The sequence below is a fragment of the Gymnoscopelus braueri genome, assembly GCF_963280865.1.
Source record: "Gymnoscopelus braueri genome assembly, chromosome: 6".
NCBI lineage: Eukaryota > Metazoa > Chordata > Actinopteri > Myctophiformes > Myctophidae > Gymnoscopelus > Gymnoscopelus braueri.
The window spans coordinates 12,292,865-12,306,045 of record NC_137607.1 but is presented as its reverse complement, the minus strand read 5'-3'; the positions used below and the strand labels follow the sequence as shown (position 1 = coordinate 12,306,045).

The 13,181-nt window shown below is 42.7% G+C and overlaps 1 protein-coding gene across 1 annotated transcript in view; it reads left to right on the top strand.

Annotated features, from left to right (window-relative positions):
• Positions 1 to 259: 259 nt before the first annotated feature.
• LOC308086244 (protein sel-1 homolog 3) overlaps positions 260 to 13,181 on the top strand; it is a 35,686-nt gene continuing 22,764 nt past the window's right edge. Inside the window, exons 1-7 of the mRNA XM_080429704.1 lie at positions 260 to 514; positions 1,030 to 1,250; positions 2,161 to 2,459; positions 4,986 to 5,112; positions 8,690 to 8,814; positions 10,084 to 10,199; positions 12,625 to 12,674. Of these exons, the coding sequence (XP_080285830.1) occupies positions 455 to 514; positions 1,030 to 1,250; positions 2,161 to 2,459; positions 4,986 to 5,112; positions 8,690 to 8,814; positions 10,084 to 10,199; positions 12,625 to 12,674 (998 nt within the window). The 5' untranslated portion in view covers positions 260 to 454. The remainder of the gene's footprint in view (positions 515 to 1,029; positions 1,251 to 2,160; positions 2,460 to 4,985; positions 5,113 to 8,689; positions 8,815 to 10,083; positions 10,200 to 12,624; positions 12,675 to 13,181) is intronic.

The following is a 13,181-nucleotide window of genomic DNA, read 5'->3' as shown; positions in this document are numbered from 1 at the left end:
GATATTACAGTGTAGCTAAACCTGCAGCACCAGAAAATCAGGTAGAGCTACCTCACGTCACAGGGTGTGTGTGTGTGTGTGTGTGTGTGTGTGTGTGTGTGTGTGTGTGTGTGTGTGTGTGTGTGTGTGTGTGTGTGTGTGTGTGTGTGCGTGTGTGTGTGTGTGTGTGTGTGTGTGTGTGTGTGTGTGTGTGTGTGTGCTTTAAAGCCAACAGTAGCCTCCTTAACACGACTACAGTACAGAGAGAAAGAGAGAGAGAGAGAGAGAGAGAAAGAGAGAGAGAGAGAGAGAGAGATCTGGGTCAGTGTAAGTTTATCCACAGGGCATAGATTATTCCTTATCTCCTTTTATACGTCCAATGGGTTAATTATGAAGTTTAAAGGGAAAGTTTAATTTAAAAAGGTGAACTGTATACTCTAGAGAATAACATACAGTGTGGTGTCTAGACTGCACAATGAGGATGCCTTGCTCCACCGTGGTAGGATGTGCTATTTCTGCAGTTCTAATGATGATGGTAAGGAACTGTTTGATTTAAAAAATAGCAGATCTACAAGCTCACAATGCATCCACAGTAGACACGTTTTAAACTGTGTATGCTGTATTTCGAGGCCTGTAATAGCCTTATTTACATTGGTAATATTTGTAAAATAGACAGATATTTTGATTTATGATTAGATAACAAAGAAAGTTTTCAAAAAACTGAAATGAAAAAATGTAAATATAGGCTAATATTGTAAAACATTAGGTGTCATGCTAATTGTCTGAGTAATGATTGTCATTACTCTGAAGTACTATTGGTCTGACAGAATGCATTATTACTAACCCTAACCTCACACTAAACCTTACATTTTCTCTGACTATTGAGACTTCGCAATAATTGTCTATCAGAGCAACAGACAACCCTCCACAATTAACTGCATTAGGTCTTTAATGACTGGTCTAATTAATCGACAGATTGTATTCCGCATTTTTAATAGTTTTCATTTAAAGTCAAAGTTAAATTCTTTCCCATTCCATCATGTCATCCAGGGACAGCCGGCACAGAGCCAGATGAGTGATGGCGCGTTCATCAGGTTTGACTTGGCCTGTGACCAAGTGATAGATGGCTGTGTGGCCGAGGTGCGCTACCGGTGCTCGGGGCCGTGTCGCCCGGCGGTGGAGGTGGTGGGTTCCACGCCCCACCGGACAGAGCTGCTCCTCTTCAGGACCAGATGGATTAGCGGCCCCCATCAACACCATCACGTCCCCAGGTGCCCACGGCTGCTCCTCAAATTCCCACCATCTGTCATATAGGCTGCCAACGGGGATGATATCTCCATGCATCCAGGGGATGGGGATATCATCCCACCCCCATTTTTAATTAACATTGTATTTAACCTTTATCTAACCAGGAAAAACACAAGTTAATTATTGGTGGTGGAAAGTAACTAAGTACATTTACTCAAGTACTGCACCTAAAGGTTTCATGACATCCTTTTTTTTTCTTTTTTTTTTTCTGACCTCAATTATAAAAAAAACATTTGAACATTCAGTGGATGTTCTGTGGTCTGGGGTTTTCTGAATAATTAGGCCCAGAAAAGTGCTATAATTGGCCTTTTGAAGGGCCGTTTGAAGGACCATGATAAAGACTTTAATGTTTTGTAAAACCAGCATGTCATGAAACCTTTAAGTACTAGTACTTTACTTTAGTATGTTCATTTTTCAATACTTTATGCTTCTACTTCACTACATCTCAGAGGCGAATACTGTACTTTTTACTCCTCTAGAATTATTTGAAAACTTGACATGTTACTTTGTAGATTTAGATTATTATCACAAAACACACGTTAACCACTTAAGCCCTAATTTATACGTCATCTACTTAAAATTAGTCGATCTACAAGCTCACCACGGGTCACGTATTGTGAGCTTGTAGATCAGCTATTAGACAAACGTTTGAAAACTTTTGAAAACACTTGTGAAATGGGACATTCTGCACAAACATTTGGTAACAGCCATAAGTATATTTTGATGCCAATACTTTTGTACTTTTACTCGAGTCAAATCTTGAATACAGGCCTTTTACTGTTACTACGTAACAGAGTATTTTCACATTGTGGTATTGCTACTTTTACTCAAAAATATCTGTATTTCTTCCCAACACTGCCAATTAATCCCCAGGTGGCGACGGGTGCTCCTCAAATTCCCGCCATCCGTCATGTACCGGCGGGACTTCTCCAACAGGCACGTCGTGGACGTCCACAACGTGACGGTCCGCGCGTGGCTCGTCCACGTGGCATCCTCCTCCTCCTCCTCCGCCTCGTCGTACGGCGAGGCCGTGTGGAGGGACTCTAAAGTGCTGCGGACCGTCCCCGTCCCAGAGCGTCCCCCCAGACCCGCCGCGGCGTGCCCTTCATGGTCCGCTGGGCTGATGTGGCGGCTGACCACACACGCCATCTATCAGTGTCCACACGAGTCAGGTCAGGCCTCACTCACCACCACGCTGTGGCATGGCATCACACCGCACACTGCTGCACACACTTTAACACACACAGCGTCACACTCACTGACCGTATACCCTAACCCTGTCAAATCAGATTATTTCTTTTTCCATTAAAAGCTACATACTGTACACATATCGTCGCTGTCAGGCAGAAACCTCTTATCTCCATATTTTAAAGGGATAGTTCACCCCAAAAAAATTGCTTTTTTTCTATCGATTAGTCACCCTGCATGGAGACTTGAATTGGATATTTTTTTTGTTTTTGTCGCATTCCTAAGCCAATAATTTGATGACCAGCGGACTGGTAGGCAGCGGTTCTGGTGGTAGGAGACACAAAGGAGACTCTTTGTGTCTCCTACCGGAACCGCTGCCGGTCTTCAAATTATTGGCTTAGGAATGCGACAAAACAAAAACAATATCTATGAATTCAAGTCTCCATGGGGTGACTTATCGATAGGAAAAAAAGAAATGTTGGGGGTGAATATACCTTTAATTTTTTGTGTTTTTTCTGTAAATTAACACCCTACTTGATCATACTACAGCATCACACGAAAGCATCAAAAGTAGCAGATCTACAAGCTTGAAATGTCGCGCCGCGGTTCGAGCTTGTAGATTTGCTACTTTTGATGTTTTTGAATTTGAATCCTGAAAAGTAACAGTTTTGGACATAATAAGGTTTCCACCGGACAGAGATATGGTATTCATGGCACTGCAGAGCCCACTGAGGAAGAAATTATATGGCTGCTTATATCTAACCTTTATATTTTACCATCACTTATAATACTTTTACAATACATTATGATATTTCACAGCTTGTAAGAGTCTAGATGTCTCCACTAGGCCTAATAGCTATTGTTTTGGTACAGCCTATCTTGTTATGGTTCAGTTTGTCCTTCAGGCAGCTACAGTATAACTATGATCTCTGCCCTGTGCTCGAGGCAGAACTACCGAACCACTGACATGAGTGTTAATGTATGTAAAGCATAAAACATCACCTCCTAGAATATTGTCTGGACTCCTATGTGCCTCATCGATTGCTGATTGATCCAGAATTCCATGACACCACCATTGTCTTGCAGGTGCCAACAGACACAGGTATCAGCATTGAGTTTGTGAGACGGATTGTATAAAGTGATAGATGTGTCTGTCCTAGTACAAAACTATGGCCTAAGTATCGTAGTGCCAGGGACCTGCAACATGAAAAATGAAGACAGGTTGTCAAAATATAGATTTTTTCAAGCGACAAAAGCCACAAGAAGGAACCAAATCCACCCAAGTAGAAGTGTGTGTTACGTGTTGCATATGGGGATGCTGTGTCTCATCATGCTGTGATCGAAAACCGATAATAAAATAAAATGGTATTGTTTCGTAAGAAGCACCTTTGTTTGTACCGATCCATTCCATTCCCTTTTTGCACGTACTAGAGCGTCACACAACGGTCTCTATAGCTAAAATAATATCCCACCCAGTATTAAAACCCTGGTCTCTCCCACATGAGAGACCAAATTATATATTTGTATTTTATTTATACATTTAATTTTGGGGGCTTGGGTGGCGCAGTCGGTTGCGCTGTCGCCTCACAGCTAGAAGGTCCTGGGTTCGATTCCCGCCGGGGACGCTGTGGGCGCTGGGGGCGAGTTCTCTCCTCCACGTCATCAGTGCCCACACCCTAGGTGGGGTTGGCGAAAGGGCCTCTCTGTGTGGAGTTTGCATGTTCTCCCCGTGTGTGTCTCCTAGGGTAGGTACCCTCACAAAAAAACATGCAGTAATCCTGGTCTCTATACTGCCTCCCCCTGGTCAGCCTGATGGAGGGGAAAAGAACTGGTTGAAATAACGTGTTCGATAAGAAGCGGCTTGCTAGCTCCTCATGCATTGAAGGAGGCATGAGCTCAGTTCTGGGCTCTCCCTAGGCTGGTTACAAAATTGTGGGATAAAAATGTAATCAAAAAAATCAAAAAAAGATAGAGAGAAGGGGAGTGACAGATAGCAAATGGCCTGTCCGGCCTGGAATGGAACTCACTGTCAGGCATTAGAGCCCATGTGGTATGCAGTCTAACCATTCAGGTTAGGGCAGATATCAGGTCACTCCAGGGAGACACGCATTTCTACCAATCAGTCGACCAACAGGCAAGTCCTGCTTGGCCAGCAGAGATATAGGGCTTATGAGCTTGGGGCAGAACTACTTGTCAACCAGTTAGTTGGTGTCCTAACTGACACCAGGGTCAGTAACATCTACCATAAATATTAGTTAAAAATCACATCTTATCCGTTCAAAATAAGTTCTGGATTACAGGTTTAACTGTGAGAAGTGTACAAATGGAACCAAATCAACCCGTCCATTTTGGTTCCATTTGTACACACTGCAGAGGTAAATGCACACTGAGAATGCACACCATAATGGGATTGTGTTTGTTTTTCTTATTTGTTATGGTTTGAGGGCATTCTCAAAGTCAGGTTCTGAACAGTAAGTGAATCTTAATGTTGTTTTGTCTCGTCCACACAGCCACAGTCGACATGCTGACTTTCCCGCTGGCGAGTAGCGGGGAGCAGTTTGGGGTGGTGAGGAGGTTCCAGCCTTTTGTCAACACACACCTGGAGAGAGAGCGCCTGGCGGCTGTCACCAGACCCAGGTGGGACTGTTAAACAAACATAGTGTTTACATGCAGTGCAGGGTTTATTCTAGAATCTATCTCACTGGTTCCCAAACTTTTATTCCTCGGAGCTCCCTCTCTACATCCTGTGGTGGAAAGTAACTAAGTGCATAAGTATTGTACTTAAAGTAATACTAGGTAACTTTTTCAACAAAACTAAAGTTAAATTGTATATCTTTTGTGAGTGGCAAAAGTTTCACAACACCCACTCCATGAATTTCACCCCCGAAAGCCTTTTCTATTATAATTTATATTGAAAAGGTGGCTCGGTGAGCCTTTCCCGCGAAAATGACGTCATCCGGCCGGAAAACGGAAAAGGAAATGCACCGGTTTCCTGTTTGGCCAGGAACTACCGCACTGGTTTCTTGTTTGGCCAGGAACTACCGCGCTAATAACAAAAGGGAAACTCACGCTGATTTTAAGAGATTGTATGATTTGAAGGTCGAAAAACAACAGAAAAAGAAAACACAGCTCACGGTAACTAAAGCTCCACTGGCTAAGAGAAACGATCCACAGATCGTATAAAACAATTAAAAGAACGCTTTTTGAAAAGCTTCCGTCTTCCGGTGAAAACAAATGGAATTCTGGGTAACAGAGGAAAAAACAAACGGCCTGCAGTGACGGTAATGACCAGCAGAGGCTGCTAAAAATCGTTATTTGTGGACCTGCACTGTATAACTTTAAGTACAATTTTGAGGTAGGCCTACAGTTACTTTACTTGAGTATGTCCATTTATCAATACGAGTTTACGACTTTGTAGATTTCGATGCAGGGATGCACGGATAATTTAAAAACATGATAAATTGGAAATGTAATTAAAGACATGAAGATAAATCAACCAAACTGGTAGTGTAGGTGAGTGGATGTGTGTAAAAGTAAACATGGTGATGGATGCAATCAGACAAACACACTCACCAAACCAAAATGTGCAAGGAGCTAATGAGAAGAGGGTCAAAGTGCAAAAGAAGCCCTGAGAGCACTGGGCCCAGGTGCTCCACATCAGCACTGATGACCCTCCCAGCTCCACCTACCAAGTCCTGCGACTCAAATCACAACAGTGGACCAGCACTGGCAGACAGAGTGGGAGGGCTGTCACCAGTGATGTAGTGGGGATTTTTGAGTGGTGCCAACCACTCCTACATTTGACCGTGTGTGTGTGTCTGTCCGTCCGTATGTTTGCGGACGGCCTCAGCATGTTTGTGTCTGGCCTCAACAGCTGCAGCTGATTGCAACACAAAGATGCAACCAGTTACACTAATTAAACACAAACAGGAGTGCAACACATGCGCATAATGAACTCATCAAAGGCACCACTGACTTCACACTGGGTGTGATTTTTTAGCTGTGGGGGCCGCTACCTGAGGAAGGTCTGCAGCTACACGACCGACACGTTGCTTCATTCAAACTTTTCTCTTGACTGTGCAAATTGGCAATGTGCGGGTAAATATTTAATTGTTGATGTTACATCAGCTGGTCTTACATCAGAGTGCTTTTTCCACCACTGCTTGGTTCTGACAAAAGCTGAGTCCCCCATATGCGTACACACACACACACACACACACACACACACACACACACATACACACACACACACACACACACACACACACACACACACACACACACACACACACACACACACACACACACACACACACACACACACACACACACACACACACACACACACACACACACACACTTAACTCTAACCCCCAACCTGAATCTTTTCCTAATTATAACCCCATCTATAAATATATTTTCTAATCATAAACAATTAACCTCATCCTCACAGGGATCAGACACATTTCCCCAGGAGGTCATTGCTCTCTGGTTTTATTACCCTTGGGTCCCCACAAAGATAGCACGCACACACACACACACGCACGCACGCACGCACGCACACACGCACGCACGCACAAACGCATGCACAAACGCACGCACGCACGGACGGAAACACGTGTCCTCCTATTTTGAAAAAATAAATAAAACATTTAAATTAAATAATTTATGATGGGGATAAACAAAGACACTGTCACCCCTACAGGACAATGAAAACAGGGGTCCGGGGACCCAGAGGAGTCCTTGAGGGGGTTCCAGGGGGCCCCCAGCGACATGAGTCAATACAGCATTAAAATCTGTTTAACCACTTTAATGGTTGTTTTTTCCCCCAGCTATTTTCAGAACAAATTGAAAAAAACTTCTTTTTTTTTGCAAATGTGCAATAATCTAGAAAATGTTCAACCACACAAATCTTCTCTCCCTGGCACAACATATTTTCTAATGAGGGCCTGCGGCCAAATACATATTTATCAATTAAATATTACAGTACATATTTTTTATGTATTTTATTCCAGTAGTACTGTGAGTAGATCAGGTGGACATGTGGGAGATCTTTTACGTGAGCATCAGTGGTTTGATGTCACAGTGAACAGGTCACTGACTGCTTCCTGTTCCAGCCTCGCTCCACTTTTCATTTTCACTTCCATGTCCGTCATTACCGACGCCTTCATGGACAGCTTCACAACGCATTCTGTTCACGCTTCACCACAGCCACCATACTGTGTGGTCAGCTGTTTTTTTCCCCCCCACTTTTCAGCAGACATGAGAGTATTGTATAGCAGTGGTTCTTAAACTGGGGTCCGGGGACCTCTAGGGGTCCTTGAGGGGGGGTTCCAGTGGGTCCCCAGCTAAAGTTGTTAATATAGTATCAAAATAATATAGTATCAAAATAATGTATCCACTTTAAAGGACCACTTCACCCACTTTTAACCTATCTTCATTATATCACTAATGCTCAATATAATAATTATGGTATCATCTTTGTCTCACTCTGCGGAGGGCTGTGGACAGTTCAGAAACCTGCCTGGGTTGGTTGAAGTGGTCCTTTAATCCTATTTTATACATCAACTATTCGAAAATAGCCAATCTACAAGCTCACAACACATCACGTCGAGATGCAATGCAACACATTTTGAGCTTGTATAAGTGCTATTTTCGAAGCATTAAGATTTTTTTAGTCATAGTCTTTTGAATAACATTTTGTTAAGTTTTAGTCATATTTTAGTCATCTGAAATGTTTTACTTTTAGTCTAGTTTTAGTCGACTAGATGTACAGTTGATTTAGTCGAGTAAAATTGTTTATGGGCCATGTGATGCCATCGAAATGGCTGATTTTCACTTCTACAAGCAGATCTACAAGCTCACAACGCGTCGCAGCGCGACACGTTGTGAGCTTGTAGATCAGCTCTTTTCGGTCTGTGACACCCGCACGCACCCATGATGACTTGACTTAGTTGGAAGACTGGATCTCTTCTCCACTAGTCCCTCACTAACATTTTAGTCTAGTTTTTATTTGTCACCGAAATTGTCAGTATATTCAGTCATAGTTTTAGTCATCATAGCTCAGTTTTATTTAGTTTTTATTTCATTTTCGTAAGTGAAAAAAACATGTTTCGTTAGAGTTTTTGTCGAAAATCTCTCTCAGTGTCACTCTGTCAGTATGGCTGTACCTGTTGGAGTGGTGTAACAGTAATGGTCGTTGTCTCTCTCTCAGTGTCACCCTGTCAGTGTGGATGTACCTGTTGGAGTGGTGTAACAGTGGCAGGCTGTGTGGCATCATCAACCACGTGGATGCCAACAACAAATACCAGGCTCCTCTGTTGCATCTTACAAACAAAGGTGAGTGGCCTGGGGACGGGCGGGGGGGGGGGGAGGAGTCCACCTGATAACCTGTTAAACCTGGCCTCGTTCCCAGCCTTTACTCATCAGCGAAGTGAAAAGCCTGGTCACGACCTAAAGCACAGAGTGTCTATAGGGGGCGGGACTTCTGTCGTACGTATTTCCCCCGGAAACTATATTTTTCGACCAGTCACAACACCTGTTTCATTCACGGAGAATGTAAACAGAAGTGTCAACGTCTTAACATAAACAATTTCGAAAAAACGTTTACAATATTTTCCTGTGGGGGGTCCGCGGCGCGTCCAAATGCAATGTGTGAGTCCTTGACATGAACATGTGTGACAACCACTGTGTTAAAGGTTCTATGACATTCATTTTCACTTTTAAAAAAAAATAGTGTTTTGGAGGGTTTTATGACCTCAATTACGCCCCAAAAAACTGAACTTTGAACATTCAGTGGATTTTCTGTGGTCTGGGGTTTTCTGAATAATTAGGCTGAAAAGTAATCTGAGATTGGCCCTTGGATAGTGAAGTCACAGGCCATTAATCCCGCCCACTCTCCTCCTCGCCCCTCCCCTCCCCTATCCTTTCCATTGGGGGGGGGGCGGAGCAGAGGTGATGATTGACAGGCAAAATCCCTCAACAGCGACACCCGCAGGCAAATATTTATTTTTTCATTGCAGTTGAAAAGGCTTTAGAAATGTGAGAGAAAAACACCTGCAATGGCTCACTAGAGTGGAATTTTCAGTTAAAACTTTTTATACACGTTTGAAGGACCATAACAAAGACTTTTAATGTGTTGTAAAACTGAATGTCATGAAACCTTTAAACAGATCAGAATCAGAATGCTGTGTCATGTGATGTCACCGTGAGCGATGATGTGTTTGGTGACTTTGCAGGACAGAGTGTATTATTGATGTATTAATGAAGGCACAGGGGGCTGTGTGTGTGTGTGTGTGTGTGTGTGTGTGTGTGTGTGTGTGTGTGTGTGTGTGTGTGTGTGTGTGTGTGTGTGTGTGTGTGAGTGTGTGCGTGCGTGCGTGCGTGCGCGTGTGTGTGTGTGCGTGAGTGCATGCGTGTGTGCGTGCGTGTGCGCGTGCATGCATGCGACGTGTCTGTGTCTGTGTCTGTGTGTGTGTGTGTGTGTGTGTGTGTGTGTGTGTGTGTGTGTGTGTGTGTGTGTGTGTGTGTGTGTGTGTGAGTGAGTGTGTGTGCATACAAGCCTTTCTCCTGTGGTGAGATATATGACGTGTCATATCTCACATGCAGGGGATGTCATAATTCAGGCGCGTCTGACAAGTGGGAGAGATGAGGCCTTCTCCTCGCCCGCCTCGCTCCCCCTGCGGACATGGATTAGACTGGACTGCTTCATACGAGACTCCAAGGTAGACCAGGGACCGGGTTGGCGGGTGGGTGGGCGGGCCGGGCGGGCTCCTCGGGGAGGCGTTGGATATAAGTAATGACAATTCAAATGTGGCCCCAGTGACCCCGGAACGTCTCACCATGGTCTCTCACACGCACACACACATACACACACACACACACACACACACACACACACACACAAGCCGTGTTTTTTCCCCCCCCGACTGTCGTCTTCATCATAATGCGATGTTTGATTTCCTTTAGCCCATTAAGACCGGGAACGCATCTGTGTCATTTTATAGATTTCTTTGGGCTATTCAAAAATAGCAGATCTACAAGCGCTATGGGCATGTAGATCTGCTGTTTTTGTTTTTGTTTTGATCGTGAACATTTTTAATCTGGATATATACTGTATTTGTGAAATAGTGAAAATGTTTAACTCAAATCTTTGCTTCTGGGGGGTCCCTGGAACAACATATTTTGAGATGGGGGTCCGTGCCCAAATACATATCATTTTGGGTGGCCCTTGACATGAAAAAGTTTGAGAACAACTGATTATAGCAACATAAGGTTTTTCAAAAAAAACTTTTAGGATTTAGAAGACATTTTGCAGAATCCCCCAGCAGCAAATATTTGAGTTAAAAATGCTTTAAAAATATATTTATATTCAAAGATTTACACACATTTTCACGATTTCCTTTTCCTCGAAAATAGCAGATATACAAGATATTAAAGAAATAGCAGATATACAAGCTCGTAGCGCGGCACCGAGTGCCGCGCTACGAGCTTGTATATCTGCTATTTTTTTAATCTACTAAAATATGACACAGATGCGTTTCCCGCTCTAGGTGTAGCTATAGGATGCCCAATGGGATGCTGGCAGACAGCAGTGCGGTGCAGGGTGTAATTCAGTGGCGGTCACTGTTCACTGGGTACAGTTACAGTATAGAGCCTGTGGAGTCCATTATAGTCGGGAGGAAACCTTGTATGTGAAATATACAGTTACTTTTCAGGAAATGGAGAAAAAAAAGAAGCTGTGTTGAGTTGGAATGGATCCAATGTAGTTATTATTTTAGTCACAAGCTTTTGTTAATGCTTTCCTTTGGTTAAATATGTTATAGAAACCCACAGATAGCACTTAACACATTAATTTGCCAGGTATTAATTAATTAACCCTTTAAGACCTGGAACGCATCTGTGTCATTTTTTGATTTGAGCTAAAAAGCATTATTTTACACTTTGGCTATTCAAAAATAGCAGATCACGAGCTTGTAGATCTGCTATTTTTGAGAAATCGTGAAAATGTGTGCAAATCTTTGAATATATGTATTTTTAAAGCAAACATTTGTAACTAAAATCTTTGCTGCTGGGGGGGTCCCTGGAACAAAATATTTTGAGATGGGGGTCCGTGGCCAAATACATAATACATTTTGGGGGTCCTTGACATGAAAAAGATTGAGAACAACTGACATAGTAACATATATTTTTTTCAAAAAACTGTTAGGATTTAGAAGGCATTATTTTGTAGAATCGCAACCTCAGGTCTTAATTAATTAATTGATCCGCCACTGCCAGCGGTTTTACCTTATTTTGAGTCATTTTGACGATCTACAGGAAAAAATAATCAACCCGGATGTAAATCGTGCGATGCGATCGTCCGTTCTGTAGTTATCGACAGTTGAATATAGCTCGTTTTCACCAAAGACTGGGAAAAATAAATCAGAGATAAATGTATTTTGTATGAATTTGATAGCATTGTAGTGGACGGGGTGAACATGTTTTAGATGACGTCATTTCCGGGCGGATCCTTCTCTCGAGGAAGTCAAGGCAATATTCATAGGTTGGCAAAGAGCGCCCTCTAGCGTAATCACTATAAACACCATGATGACGTAATATTACTTCCTTGGTAGTCAATGTGTTAAAGCAGATTATGTTAATACAATATAACTTATACAATTGGAGTGGTTGTATTTTGTCTCCCTGCTCTTCCTATGATCGTGTCAAAGGTCATGTCTCACCTAGACACAGGATCTGACAAGAATTTTGACCTGATGGTCAAGATTCAATTTATCCCCTGAGCAAGCAGGCAGGCTCTATTATCTCAATGGTAAAAAAAAAATCAGCACTTTTGCAGGAAAACGGCTTCAAATCCGGGGATAGAAGACAAAAGTTACATAGAGTAGTGCAGCTTTAATCACTGTCAACCTGGTGAGAGAATGATTTTTGTCAATGCCATTCTAGGTGAATATTTGCAATGCGACGTGTTGCGAGCTTGTAGATCAGCATTTTTTTTGCTGCTACTACCGTCATACGAAGATGTGTAAAATATTTTGGGGGGAAAAAATACAAATAAATATATGGAGATACAAGGTTTCTGCCCCAAAGCGGGGGATATGCTTCTGTCTTTGAGATGTCACGCTGTTCTTTATGTTGTGTGACTTCTAGGTGACGCTGGATGCCACCTGGGATAATGTAACCCATACCTTCATATACCAGTAAGACATGTTTTAAGATTGCCCATACAGTACATGTGCAGATTAACCTATTCAAGCCGGGAACGTGTCTGTGTCATTTTAAGATTTCTTTGGCTATTAAAAAAATAGCAGATCTACAAGCTCATAGCGCGGCACCGAGTGCCGCGCTATGAGCTTGTAGATCTGCTATTTTTGAAAAATCTTGAACATTTTAGAAAATCTTTGAATGTTATATATTTTTTAAAGCGAACATTTGTAACTCAAATCTTTGCTTCATGGGGGTCCCTGGAACAAAACATTTTGATATGGGGGTCCGCGGCCAAACACTTATCTAAAAATGTTTTCTAAATCCTAACAGTACGTTGCTATATCAGTGGTGCTCCAACTTTTCCATGTCAAGGACCACCCAAAATTATATGTATTTGGCCGCGGACCCCCATCTCAAAATATGTTGTTCCAGGGACCCCCCAGAAGCACCGATCGGAGTCAAAAATGTTCGAGCTACGAGCTTGTAGATCTGCTATTTTT